This window comes from Staurois parvus, unplaced genomic scaffold, assembly GCF_062004578.1.
Source record: "Staurois parvus isolate SC_StPar_1 unplaced genomic scaffold, SC_StPar_1.0 ptg000232l, whole genome shotgun sequence".
Taxonomy (NCBI): Eukaryota; Metazoa; Chordata; class Amphibia; order Anura; family Ranidae; genus Staurois; species Staurois parvus.
In genome coordinates this window covers 8064006-8077382 of record NW_028318028.1, presented here as the reverse complement: position 1 = coordinate 8077382, position 13377 = coordinate 8064006, and the positions used below count along the sequence as shown (strand labels likewise).

The window sequence follows — 13377 nt, the reverse complement described above, 5'->3', positions numbered from 1 at the left end:
TCATGAGTTTAGTAACACTTTAATGTTTTTTTAAACTGGACAGTTATGTTCACCATATTTAACCCTGTCTGTACTGTGCTGGCAGACCACATTATCAGTTGTAAGCTAGACCTGAACACTGTCTTTCTTAACAAAGATCTTTATTATGAATGAGTACTATTGTACTATTGGCGTTTTATCCTCACTTGTCAGTCTTGTCAGTAGGGCAGAGATTAGGGGAGAAATATTTCCAAAACAGCCCTGGATAACAGAAAGGGGTCCTAATCTTTCCCAACCCTAAAAACGCAAAGAAGTCTTTGGCTAAACATACATATTAAAAACATACAGATTATTTGAGCAAAAATTTTTATTCAACAAAAGTTGAGCTTAGTGATCACTGGAGGAGGAAAGTCCTGCCTTACTGCAATTATTTTTTTATAGAGCAATTGTACAAGTTGATATGCTGTTACAGATTTAGCTTATGTTGTTGCCAGGACATAGTTTACAGTCAGATATATGTTTTAAAGTGGATTTTGAAAATCTGTGTAGGTAAGGTTTGTAGAACTATGGATTGGAGACAATTTAAAAATGCTAAAAATATGGGATTCAGAGGTCCTTGTTGGTTCCTGACACTTTCAGTATTCCAGTGCTTGAGGATAGATTGGTATATGCTAGGCCTATAGGAATTTTGGCAGAGTACTAGGAATGAGATCAGTAGTTGAGTTATAATGCAAATCTATTACTTGGATAAAGTCAGAGGCATACCTAAAAGAGGCAGCTACAAGAATCTGAACATATTTTGGTTTAGTTTTCATATTAACCTGCACATACTTATTTAGCTAGAATAAAGACTGGGCAACAGTTGTATATCTGGTTGTGTTAGCCAGAGAAGAAATGTATACAGTAGTAGCTATCAATTAATGCAATAGCATTGGAAACTGTAGATTTCTCTGATGACTCAGGTCTTTGGATGTAAAGTATATATATGGCATATAAGTATTTAATAGTGGATAGTTTCTGGCAGCAGACAGATACACTTATGTATGTAAATTCATTCAATTTTCAGTATGTTTGGCATCATGCCTCTTTGTATACAGTTTTCTCAAGCAAGTTATTTTTTGTGAATTTGTTATAAAGTTGCTTAGCTGGAGATACTGTTGGTAATAGCACTTCCTGCTGAAAACTTAGAGTGTAACTAAAGGCAAAACTTTATTTTTAGTTTTGGATGTAGTTGAGAGAGATTAGAACACCTAGAGTATTAGGTTTGTTATTGTGGTCTGTGCCCCAGTTAAGCAGATTCAACCTCTATATTTGTCCTGTTTACCATTCTCATCGAACGTGAACGTAAAAGAAAATCCCTAATTTTGAGTGTCCCCAGAAAAGAATGGGGACACTATTTCTGGTGACTGGGGGGGTCCCAAGGGATTCCCTTATTTTGCAGAGATTTCCTCTCACTTCCTGTTTGGCTATGGGACAGGAAGTGAAGGGAAATCTCCGCAATGGAACACAAATTGTGAAAAAAAATCTGACAGGGGATATAACCCTCCCTTGCTCTATCCAAAATGAAAAAAAAAGTTATACCTATAGTTCTACTTTTAGACATTGCTTTGTCTTTAGTAGCAGTGTGGTCAGTCTGTCATGCACACTCTTTTAGTTGACTAATAGGATGGTTATCATGTCAGCATAGGCAGCTCAACAACTCAACTGGGGAGGCTCACACGACAGGTTGACTTATGCAAGAAAAGCATGGCTCAAAATATATTAAAAAGGCTTTAGGGTTTCCAAACACATTATGGCAGTTTTATACTGGTATGTTGTATACAGCCTGTTTAATCGGGTGAAATAATTTGCTGCTATTGAGGGTAAACAATAATGCCTGACCTTTGTGGTACTTTCACGTGTAGTCCATAAGGACAGGTGGGACTTTTTATGATTATGATGATTGACTATTGAAGTTCCCTCAATGGTTGTTGAACAGTAGGTAGGGGTGGGGGGACTTGCCTGTGGTCATTGTTGGCCACTTTTGGCTTAGCTGGCAGCAGGTAACAGTGGGAGGGGGGGCTACCTGCAGGTTCAGGGAAGCCATTGGAATACACAAGGGTATAAGTATAGTCATATAATGCTTTGCATATGCTATGGGGTACCAAAACAAAGTAGGCTTAGAGCTGCCTGGTTATATATTAGTTTATGAAGACAACAATCATATATAGCAAATACCTTTTGAATAATTGAATACAGATCATTTGCAATAATATGTATACCATAAATCAGTTAATATTCTCTTTTACTAGAAAAATTGCCTTTTAAATGGAGATACAAGGGGGGCCTTTAATGAATTGCCTTCTTCAACGTAGATGTAGATTCAAGAGGCTTGGGGTCCTTTAATGACTTGCCTTCTAGATGGAGGTTCAAGAGTCAAAGGTGGCCTTTAAAATGTAACTAGAAGTTAAAACAAATGGGGGGAACTGACCTGGAAATTTTGTAACCCTTTTCTGTGTGCTTGAAAAGTCATTGAATCAAACTGTAGTGCTAAGAAACAAAAGCTAACATATGTTTTTCTTCATAGGTTCAATATTATCTCCAGCGTTGGTGACTGCCCAAAGTATGTAAGATCAATCACACCTTTTTCTTCGTATGCTTTCTGACATCATATTATGTTCTATAATGCATATATAGCACCATAAGATATTAGATGAACTAAACACTAGCGGTGAGACCAGGGGCGGGCTAACAACTCATGGGGCCCCTGAGCAATAGTGGATCATGGGGCCCCTGTGTCCTTGCCCAAACTCAAAAAAGCCTATGAAAAAGGTACCAGGGGCATCTCATGGGACCCCCTACTGACCCCGGGCCCTCGGGCAGTGCCGAGTTTCCAAATGGTCAGTCCGCCCCTAGGTGAGACACACAGGTGTGTAAGCCTGATATGGGAGCATGGTCATCGCTGCCACTACCATTTGCTGAGCTTTATCTGCATATCGCAGCAGAGAATTCTACGATTAGTGGAGAGGCCTATAACATGACTTTGGTAGGACCAAACATTTTTAAAGCACACTGCTATATTTTATAATATTTGCAGTGTTATTTGGTTAAAGCAGTGGTATAATATAAGAACAGACCCCTTAGTGAATATTCTAAATTCTTGTTCACTTTAAATACCCAGTCTTGTGCAAGACAAATGTTTTAAAAAAAGGATTTTCGATTGCAAATGAATGGATGATTAAAAAAATAAAGCAGTAATTTGCTAATTGAAAATAGTCTACCCATTTGGTATAGGACCCCCCCTCCCCCTATGCTATGAGTTACCAAATACACCTGTATTTATAAAGCAGTGAATTGTGACGTTCACCAAACATTCACTGGAGGAGTATCTTTCTGGTGCATGTGTATGGCAAATTTACCTACAGTGGATGTCAGATAAATGTCAAAATGACTGCTATAAATATGCTATCATTGGTATTTTCACCAGATATAAACAGACTAAAGCTCTTTTTATTAGCTATGCAAAGAAAAAGTCTTGCTAAATTGGCTAATAAGGGTGTGTGGAGGGATTTTGAGGAAATTGATTTCACTGTGCAATTACTGATTCTGCCATTGGCAAAATTCAGCCGAAGTGCAAGCTGTTAAATACTTATAAAAGGCAACTTAGAGGAAATCAGAAATAACTACACTTTTTCATTTTTTCAGAGGATTGTTTTGGTGTATTTAGGGTAATTTAGTTTATTTCATAGAGTGTTCTTTGTATTTCACTAAGAGCAGAGGAAATACAAAATCTAGAGTTGCCACCAGATTAGAAAGAGAGGTAGAAATATGTCAATAGGGACATTTGTACTGGTGACAACTGTTTAAAAAGGAATTTTCCTTACTTTGGAAAGATTTCTTCTTACTTCCTGTTGTATCTACACAGCATAAAGTGAAGGGAAATCTCTCCAGTGGGATATAAACTGCCAGAGATTTTAACCATTCCTTATTAAATCCAGAACAAAACCAAATAAAGGTCTTCCTGTAGAGAGCTGTATAGTCTGTGCTGAACAGACAGGTATGATGGCGAGAGGAGAAGCTCTTGCTCTGACTTATTCAGTTTTGTGAAAAACTAAGCTTGAACTATTTTACTAAGCTCAGCAATGAACAATAAACACTTGAGAAGGAAACTGGAGCTTCACCTGCATTCACCTGCAATGCATTATTTATTGTACATTAGAGGTTAGAGCACACAGATACCCTTGTTATGAGAGCACAGCTCCCCCAATATTACACCGAGGTTTTATAAGTTCATCTAAACCAACATCATTATGTGTTTTGGCAGCAAGAAGTAAAGCTTAATACTATGGTAAAGAGAATCTGTCACTTTGCTAATTCTGGTAAACTGACAGGTACTCTTGAATGGCCATCCCTCCTTTATACAACTCTCCATTAACATTAACATTAACATTTTGTACACTCCCTTGCCATTCTCTTCACTTGCCAGAACATGGAGTTTTCTCCCTGTGTAAGCTGCATGGCTTAATGACCATCTTCTATCCCCCCATGACATTATTTGGGCCTGCTCTTGTGGAGAATGAAAAAGAAACCAAACAAGGATGGGATGATACACCCAAAACTCCAAGGTGTACAATAAAAGACAAAGAATTTATAGCAGGGAGGTTTCTGTTTGAGAATCCTAGACATATAAGATGCCAATGGCTGACTTAGTCCTCCCAGTTTAATCTATAATGAAAATATTGTTTTTGAAGAACTGACTCTTTAAACGCACATACACAATTTTTGGATTATTTTTAGATAAGATCCCAATTTTGGTTCACAGATGTGTTTATTTTATTTCAGGCACAACTACAGCAGCCCCAACTACTACTGAAGCTCCAACTACTACAGCAGCACCAACTACTACAACAGCCCCAACTACTACTGAAGCTCCAACTACTACAGCAGCACCAACTACTACTGCAGCCCCAACAACTACAGCAGCACCAACTACTACTGCAGCTCCAACTACTACAGCAGCACCAACTACTACTGCAGCCCCAACAACAACAGCAGCCCCAACTACTACTGCAGCTCCAACTACTACAGCAGCACCAACTACCACTGCAGCTCCAACTACTACAGCAGCACCAACTACCACTGCAGCCCCGACAACTACAGCAGCCCCAACTACTACTGCAGCTCCAACTACTACAGCAGCACCAACTACTACTGCAGCCCCAACAACAACAGCAGCCCCAACTACTACTGCAGCTCCAACTACTACAGCAGCACCAACTACTACAGCAGCCCCGACAACTACAGCAGCCCCAACTACTACAGCAGCCCCAACTACTACTGCAGCTCCAACTACTACAGCTGCACCCACTACTACTGCAGCCCAAACCACTACAGCTGCACCAACTACCACTGCAGCCCCAACAACTACTGCAGCACCAACCACTACAGCTGCACCAACTACCACTGCAGCCCCAACCACTACAGCTGCACCAACTACTACTGCAGCCCCAACCACTACAGCTGCACCAACTACCACTGCAGCCCCAACAACTACAGCCGCTCCAACTACAACTGCAGCCCCAACTACTACTGCAGCCCCAACAACTACAGCAGCACCAACTACCACTGAAGCCCCAACCACTACAGCAGCACCAACTACCACTGTAGTCCCAACCACTACAGCAGCACCAACTACCACTGTAGCCCCAACCACTACAGCAGCACCAACTACAACAGCTGCAGCCACTACCACTGTAGCCCCAACAACTACAGTAGCACTAACTACAACAGCTGCACCAACTACAACTGCAGTCCCAACAACTACAGCAGCACCAACTACTACTGCAGCCCCAACCACTACAGCAGCACCAACTACAACTGTAGTCCCAACAACTACAGCAGCACCAACTACCACTGCAGCCCCAACAACTACAGCAGCACCAACTACCACTGTAGCACCAACCACTACAGCAGCACCAACTACCACTGCAGCCCCAACAACTACAGCTGCACCAACTACCACTGGAACAACTTCTACAGCAACCTCAACTATTACTGTAACTTCAATAACTACTGCAGCCTCAGCTACTACTACAGCACCATCTACTACAGAAGTATCAACAATTACTACTACAGCAGGATCAATTGGTACATTGCCAGCTACTACAACTGCCCCACCTACTATAGCAGGACCCAATAATACTACTGATCCAGCAAAATATGTAGTCGCAATCAGGGGCGGACTGACAACTCATGGGGCCCCCGGGCAATAGGGGATCATGGGACCCCTGTGTCCTTGCCCAAACTCAAAAAAGCCTATGAAAAAGGTACAAGGGGCATCTCATGGGGCCCCCTACTGACCCCGGGCCCTCGGGCAGTGCCCGAGTTTCCAAATGGTCAGTCCGCCCCTGGCCGCAACTGCAACAGCCACAGGTACTAATAAATCATCTTGCTTCAGAATGTACATTTGCTACACCTCAAATTGCTACTGAAGGGAATTCTAAGGCTGCATTCACACGTTTGCATAGCAGGAGCAAGTGTTCCCACTATGCGATTTGACAGACGATTGCCAAGCGATTGTGTGTCACATATGGCAACCCATTCACTTAAGTGGGATGCTCTATGCACATTTGTGACTTGAAAAGACACTCTTGCTCCTTTTCATGAGACAAACGTGATTTGGAAAGGTTTGCCATGATTACTGCACGATCTTTGCGGCAGAGTCTCATCGCAATTGGGGTGCCATTGAAGGACAATGGCATCCAAACACAAGCAGGGTGATGTGCTGCAATTGCAACGCAATTTGCAGATTCGCAGAGATATGCAGTTACTTTTACTGCTTTTTTCAGCAGTAGTTGTGTAAGAGCCTTATCTTATACTGTTCATTTTAAGCGGGTCATAGATGCGTAGTATTTTGAAAGAAAATTCTTAGGAAAGTTTTAGGAAAATTTGTGTATAAATTCTCAGAACATTCTCAGTCATTCGAAAGATTTTTTTTTTTAATATACGATTTTGAAATGGATGGACATTACCAAAATGAAAACCACATACATTATTAGAAATTTGTTTGTTCAAGAAACATTTTCCATCCTGTTCCTTCAAATTTTCTCATCACTGCGAATGAAAACGAATGTTGACCCCTCTAATGATTAGAAAAACAAACAAACTTTGCACTTAGCAAATCTTCATACATAAAGGAAATAATTTGGGCAGCAGCATACACCAACACCCATAAACTAGTATGAAAAAAATAAAAAATTGTATTGTGCTACTATCCCTTTAAAAACTCAGTTGTCATTTTGTACCATGTGTATAAATCAGGCAATCATTTCCTAAGACAAAATGTGCATATAAAATAAAATTATATATTATACAATTCATAAAATATGCATATTAATACTGAATATTCACTTTCTTTTTTTCTGGCACTAATTTGCACATTTTAAGAGTTGCATGATATCCACATTTTGTTTAATATATATATATATATATATATAAAAATAATTATAGAGAGAGAGAGAGAGAGAGAGAGAGAGAGAGAGATGTTTTTATGATTCTTGCTGTATCATACTTATAGCCCTGAAATGCCCCTTCACTTAACCAGTGTTTATAACGTACAAGAAGCCACTTATTCTTGCACTACAAAACTCTGCTAGGCTGAGTTGTCACCTAAAGTTCTTGAAACTCCTCAAACATTTTCCATGGCTTAACTGGACAATGCCAACGTGGCATACTGTTTATGCCAAACTGTCAAGCTGTTTATGTAATGGATGTATTTGCATCAGATACATAATTATTTTCAATTTTCACCTGCAGGAGCTGCTGGAGGACTTACCTACTATGATAGGCTTTTCATTGCATTAGGTATCGCTGGAGGAGTAATTCTACTTGCATTTGGTATATTTGGGGTAAGTTGTAACCTAATTATGCATTAATTATCACACTGGAATGTGTATCTAATAAGAGTACTAATATCCTATTTTTCCCTTTCTCCCCTTCCCTCTGGGTCTGCCTGAGGTTTCAATGTGAGGCGGATTGTCTCAAAGGAGATACTGTAACTACTGCTGTAATATCTCTTCAGAAAACCCATAGTTCTCTGAGAATTCTTCATCATTAATAAAAGGACAATTTATAAAGCATATATTGTTAATTTAATAAAAGAACAGATTAAAAAGAAAAAAACTTGACTCCAAAACATTATAACATCCCTTTAGCAGGGAAAATCAGATAAATATGAAATTCTGATTGTGGTTGGCTGTTATTAAGACTTTCTACACATACTTTAATGACTTTAGATTTTTAAAACCTATTCAGCACAAATTCTGATCCACCTCATGTAGTGCTAAGATTATATCTCCAATAATAAAAGAACCAAGGTATAACCCCTACTTTTTGTTGGAAGTAAATTTATTATCCCCTCTGCTCTAGAGAATTGTTCTTCATTTTTCACACACATGTTAAAATCTATGTTTCTGGCTATAAAATTATTTAAAATGTGTTATATTTTTATAAAGCAGAAGCCTTGTAGAATAAAAAGATGGCAATTGCACATTTTTATTCTGCTTGATATTTGTTCAACTGTCAATCAGTTTTTTATTTTCAGGAAAAAATACACTAAAATTAATTTTATTGCACACAAACACAATTTAATCACAGTTTTGTACAAAATAAGATAAGGCGTTGTACAGTAAATAGATACCAAATGTGTCAGACATTAAAATTGCATGTTTCTGCTAAATGTCAGTACCCAAAATTATCAATAGGCATACAGCTTACAGCTCAGATTCAAAGAAGCCATAAATGATGGTCCTAAAATGATTATTCTCACTCAGATGATTATAGCTATATATAATATGTGTGGCACAATCGTCATTTATATACATGTGCCACCCTGTATCATGTATACATTTGTGGGTGTGTGTAGGGTGATGGAGCTGCATTTAATTTTTTTTTATTTTATTTTATTATAGTTTGTTTAACTGAATTTTTTTTTTTTTATTATTATAGTTTGTTTAACTGAATTTTTATTATTTTTATTTTATTATAGTTTGTTTAACTGAATTTATTTATTTATTTATATTTAACGTTATAGCTATCACAAGTGAGCTAACAAGCCGCCTATGTGATAGCATTGGGCAGTCGTCAGGTACATTTTCTGGAGATACCAGTGGTTAATAAGTCCCGCAAATGTCTTCTCTGCCCTCTACTCCAGTGGCTCGCCCCCACAGGCTCTCTCCTCACTAACTATGATTTGATAGCAGAAGGAGCCAATGGCTGTGTCTCAGCCAATGGGGAGAGAGAAACCTGAGAGAGACAATGTTCATGTGCACATCACTGGATCCAGGGCTCAAGTAAGCATTGGGGGGATGCTGAGGGGGAGCTGCACACTGAAGAATGTCTGAAGATAATAAACCTTCAGCCTTTAGAACCACTGTATGAAAATACTGTATATATGTTAATATTTGTCCATCGTTCTTTTCAGATTCTGGCATTGCTGAACTCTTTAGGTTATCTGAGTTTTGGAATTGCTGCACCTGTTGCCTTGACTACTATCCCTGTCAGCGTGGGCACCACTGCAGGGGTTCTACCGGATTTTGAGCTTCCATCATACTATCCTCACTATCCTCACAATATCCACCATGCTAATGTATTACCACGGCAACCACCAATTCACACAGAAAGACATCCAACAATTCATCCACGGCAGCCGCTACATCATCCACCACATCAGCCATCACGTCGACCATCTCCTTCACCAACACGTCAACCATTCCCTTGACTACTGCCTAACCCTACAGTTGTTAATGCCCCAAACTTTAACAGAGGAATATTTAACTATGAAACATAAGTTTCAGAATGAATTTTGAAGGCTATCTTGCAATGATATAAGAGGCTGGCGGGTGATTCATTTTATGAGGACCTATCCCCAAATCCTGAACTGCCAAAGCAACGTAGACTGATAAAAAATACCACCTTATAAGCTAGTCATGTATTTATTAAAATATCCTTAAGAGCCTGATTTTGTATTAGTATTTTGTGCTTCCCTGCACAGCATGTTTAGAGTAAAAGAGGAGGGACAGCACACTAAATTATTCAGACTTTCCAACTATGCATGGAACACTGCCTAATGGCAATGCATAGCACTAGCCTTATCTGTGTGCTGCTCCTTCAACCTCTGATAAATGGGTAGTCTTTGACCAAGCTGTATTGCTTTAACTGCAGCAGAAAAAGTGAGGTCACATTGTCTGGCAGTGATGTCTGGAATATTATTTTATTTTTTTCAGGTACGTATATAGCGCCATCAATTTATGCAGCGATTTACATATATATTGTACGTTCACATCAGTCTCTAACCCTCAGGGGGCATACAATCTAAGGTCTCTAACTTACATTCATACATACACATACTAGGGCCAATTTAGACAGGATCCAATTAACCTACCAGCATGTCTTTGGAATGTGGAGGAAACCGGAGTACCCGGAGGAAACCCACAGAGGCACAGGGAGAACATGCAAACTCCAGGCAGGTGGTGCCGTGGTTGGGATTTGAACCAACAACCCTAGTACTGCCAGGAGGAAGTGCTAACCATTTAGCCACTGTGCTGCCCACTAGTTACTTTACATTTACATACTATATTACTTTACTTTTACATACTATCTACTGTACTGTTTGCCTTAACTTCTCTTTGTAAAGTTAATTTCAATTCCACCTGTTACATGCTTTAAAATGTACCAAACCATCCAGCAGTGCTGGCTTCTGCTTATGAAACCATACATACTCAACATATTCAAAGTTGTAGAATGCATTTTCACATTCTGTGTTATTTGTATTATATTTGTGTTTTATACCAAAAATGGAACTATATTTATTTTTTTCCATTGAAAAGTACTAAGTGTATTTATTTACATTGCAAAATAGTAGATCCAAATTGTAGCTTGTTACATTATGCCGAAGAAATAAAAAAATAAAGAAAATAAATAATTCGTTATACATTTGAATGGGTGATTTTAATGTATAACATAGCAGAATAAAACATAACATTTGGTTCTTTTTGGTTACCTAATTGGTAACATCTGACATTGAATAAAAATCTGGCTTCAACAGATAGCAACAGGAGATAGCAACACGACAGTGAAAAATACATCTTGGCAGTGGTATTTCTGAAACTGTATCAACATTGAAGAGGCCAAATGATGTTTTTCTTTTTCCACATCAATGGAGAATTGTCATCAGCAAAACAGAAGGACCTAAAACATTAACAGAAAATAGAATGCATGAAGGTTAAAAACCTTGAGCCTTTACAATCATTTTAGCTGGCTGTGGTGTTACAGAATGGTAAGACTTTCACGGGTAGTCTCAGCAGCAGCATACTCTGGTAGCACAAGTTCTCATTAAGAATTCAACTTGTCAGAAGCAGGAAGGTTTTTTTTACGGATAATAGGCCAAAATGTACTAGAGACAAAGGAGTCAATTTACTAAAGACAAATAGGTTGTTCATTTTGAGAATGTTCCCCGTAGCTTAATGAATGTGGTGAAGTTTCACCTTGAAAAGAATGCCCAATCACCTGCAAGGAAAATAAAAAACTATGATTTTTCCTTGAACATGATTGAATGATGGAAGTCAGCAGAGCTTTATCTCATTTACTAAGCTCTGGGGCTAATTCCCTTGCCAATTAAACAACCAATTCACCTTTAGCAAATCAATCCCAATGAGTATAGGCCAGTGTTTTACTATAGGAATGATGAGACCGCAGATGATACAGTAGTGAAAAATAGACCAGTAAAATGATAATTTTAATTAGAAAGGCTATGTCCAAATTTACTACAAGCAAGGAGTACAGGCTGGTGTTTTAGCAACAGGAAAGTTTTGTTCAGGGATAATAAGCCTAGCTGGTACATGTCTAATCATTATTTTTCTATGGCTATAGAGGTGTACATTGAATGTGAGCAAAATAAAGAACATACCGTACTTGCACTTAGGATTATTTGTTCAGTAAACCAATGTTCCACTTTAAGTGCCCCAAACCTAAAAAAGACATTATCAACATAAAGTAAAAAAACAAAACAAAACATAAACTAAATGAAACCTCCAAATAACACATGTAGAACAAAAGCCCCCTTTATTAAAAATAAACAAAAAAAACAGTTTAACATTAAATAAAGGCCATATCAACATAAAAAAAAGTCAGTCAATTTCAGGCTGTGTATTTCACAATCAGTGTTCAGTGATGTCCTACCTGATTTGACCCGGTAATTGTTTGCTGTAACCTTAAAGATTCAGCACGATAAAAATGGGGACACGGAAAAAGCGGAGCATGGGTTACCTAGAAATTAGCAAAATTATTTAAAGCTGTATTAAACTCAAAAGTAAACATTTATTATATTGCAGCTTACCAATTCTTAGATGTGATGGCTGCATGTGTTTTCTTTTTTAAGCTTTCATTCTTTTATTTTCATTTGGTGATCTAGCAAGTAAGTCTGCTCTCTTGCAGATGTATCAGTTTACAGGGAGAAGACAAACGATTTACAACTAACATGGGTGCTTAATATGATCAATGGCTACAGATCCAGGGACACACAGTAGTTTGCTGTGTCCATTTACAGCAGGCTACCTCTGATTTGTCACATTTAGGTCTGGAAAAGTAGAAAAGGATGCAGATGTGATTGTATGCCTGCTAAATGTCCCTGGTGTCACCAACTGTTTAGTTAACCCCTTGACACTGGCGCCTCCCGGCCCTTTAATGGGTTTGTGAATCTGTTTGGCGGGGTGGGGTTTAGGGTCATGTGACCACCATGATTGACTGTCACACCAATCACATGATGGGAAAAGTCATGATCGCAAGTAATGATGGGACCTTTCTGTGGGACGCCGGTAAAAGTGCGAGGAGCAAAAAGGGTGCAAGCTCTGGGCACATGTTTGTTTACTTTTCTTACACAAATAAGCAGCCGCTCAGAGTCAAGGCCCAGCCATGGAGAAGCCACGTATTTGCATACTGTTGGCATGAACCAGCTAAAACTATGGTTTCATTGCCACTTACTGTAAGCTACAGTTGCCTGCACGGTAGATTCTGAAGTCCTCAGGGCAGATGTATTTGACCCTTACAACACGTGGGCTATCGTGGCTGAAATATGATTGGATAAAAGCTCTAATATACGTTTGCACTACTGGAAGCAGCAAACCAAGAGAAAAGCTATGAATTGAAGAGAATAGACTATTGGAAATAACACATTCATGGAAAAAAATATATAAAACCATAAATTAGTGATTCTGATAGTCAAGGAAAGTTTAAGATAGTTTAAGAAGACAATTACTTTCCTGAGCCCTGTCTCTACGGAATACTAACACTGACTGAGGGAAATTAGAATACGTGGAGGGGAGGGGGGTCTAGCTAAGATTAAACTCAGACTAGTCCTCAACA

General features: G+C 38.8%; 1 protein-coding gene across 1 annotated transcript in view; it reads left to right on the top strand.

Moving 5' to 3' along the window:
* Positions 1-13377, top strand: part of LOC149460337 (uncharacterized) — a 58199-nt gene that overhangs the window by 5002 nt on the left and 39820 nt on the right. The window contains exons 2-5 of the mRNA XM_089679912.1: positions 2546-2581; positions 4801-6105; positions 7774-7865; positions 9440-9730. Of these exons, the coding sequence (XP_089536038.1) occupies positions 2546-2581; positions 4801-6105; positions 7774-7865; positions 9440-9730 (1724 nt within the window). The remainder of the gene's footprint in view (positions 1-2545; positions 2582-4800; positions 6106-7773; positions 7866-9439; positions 9731-13377) is intronic.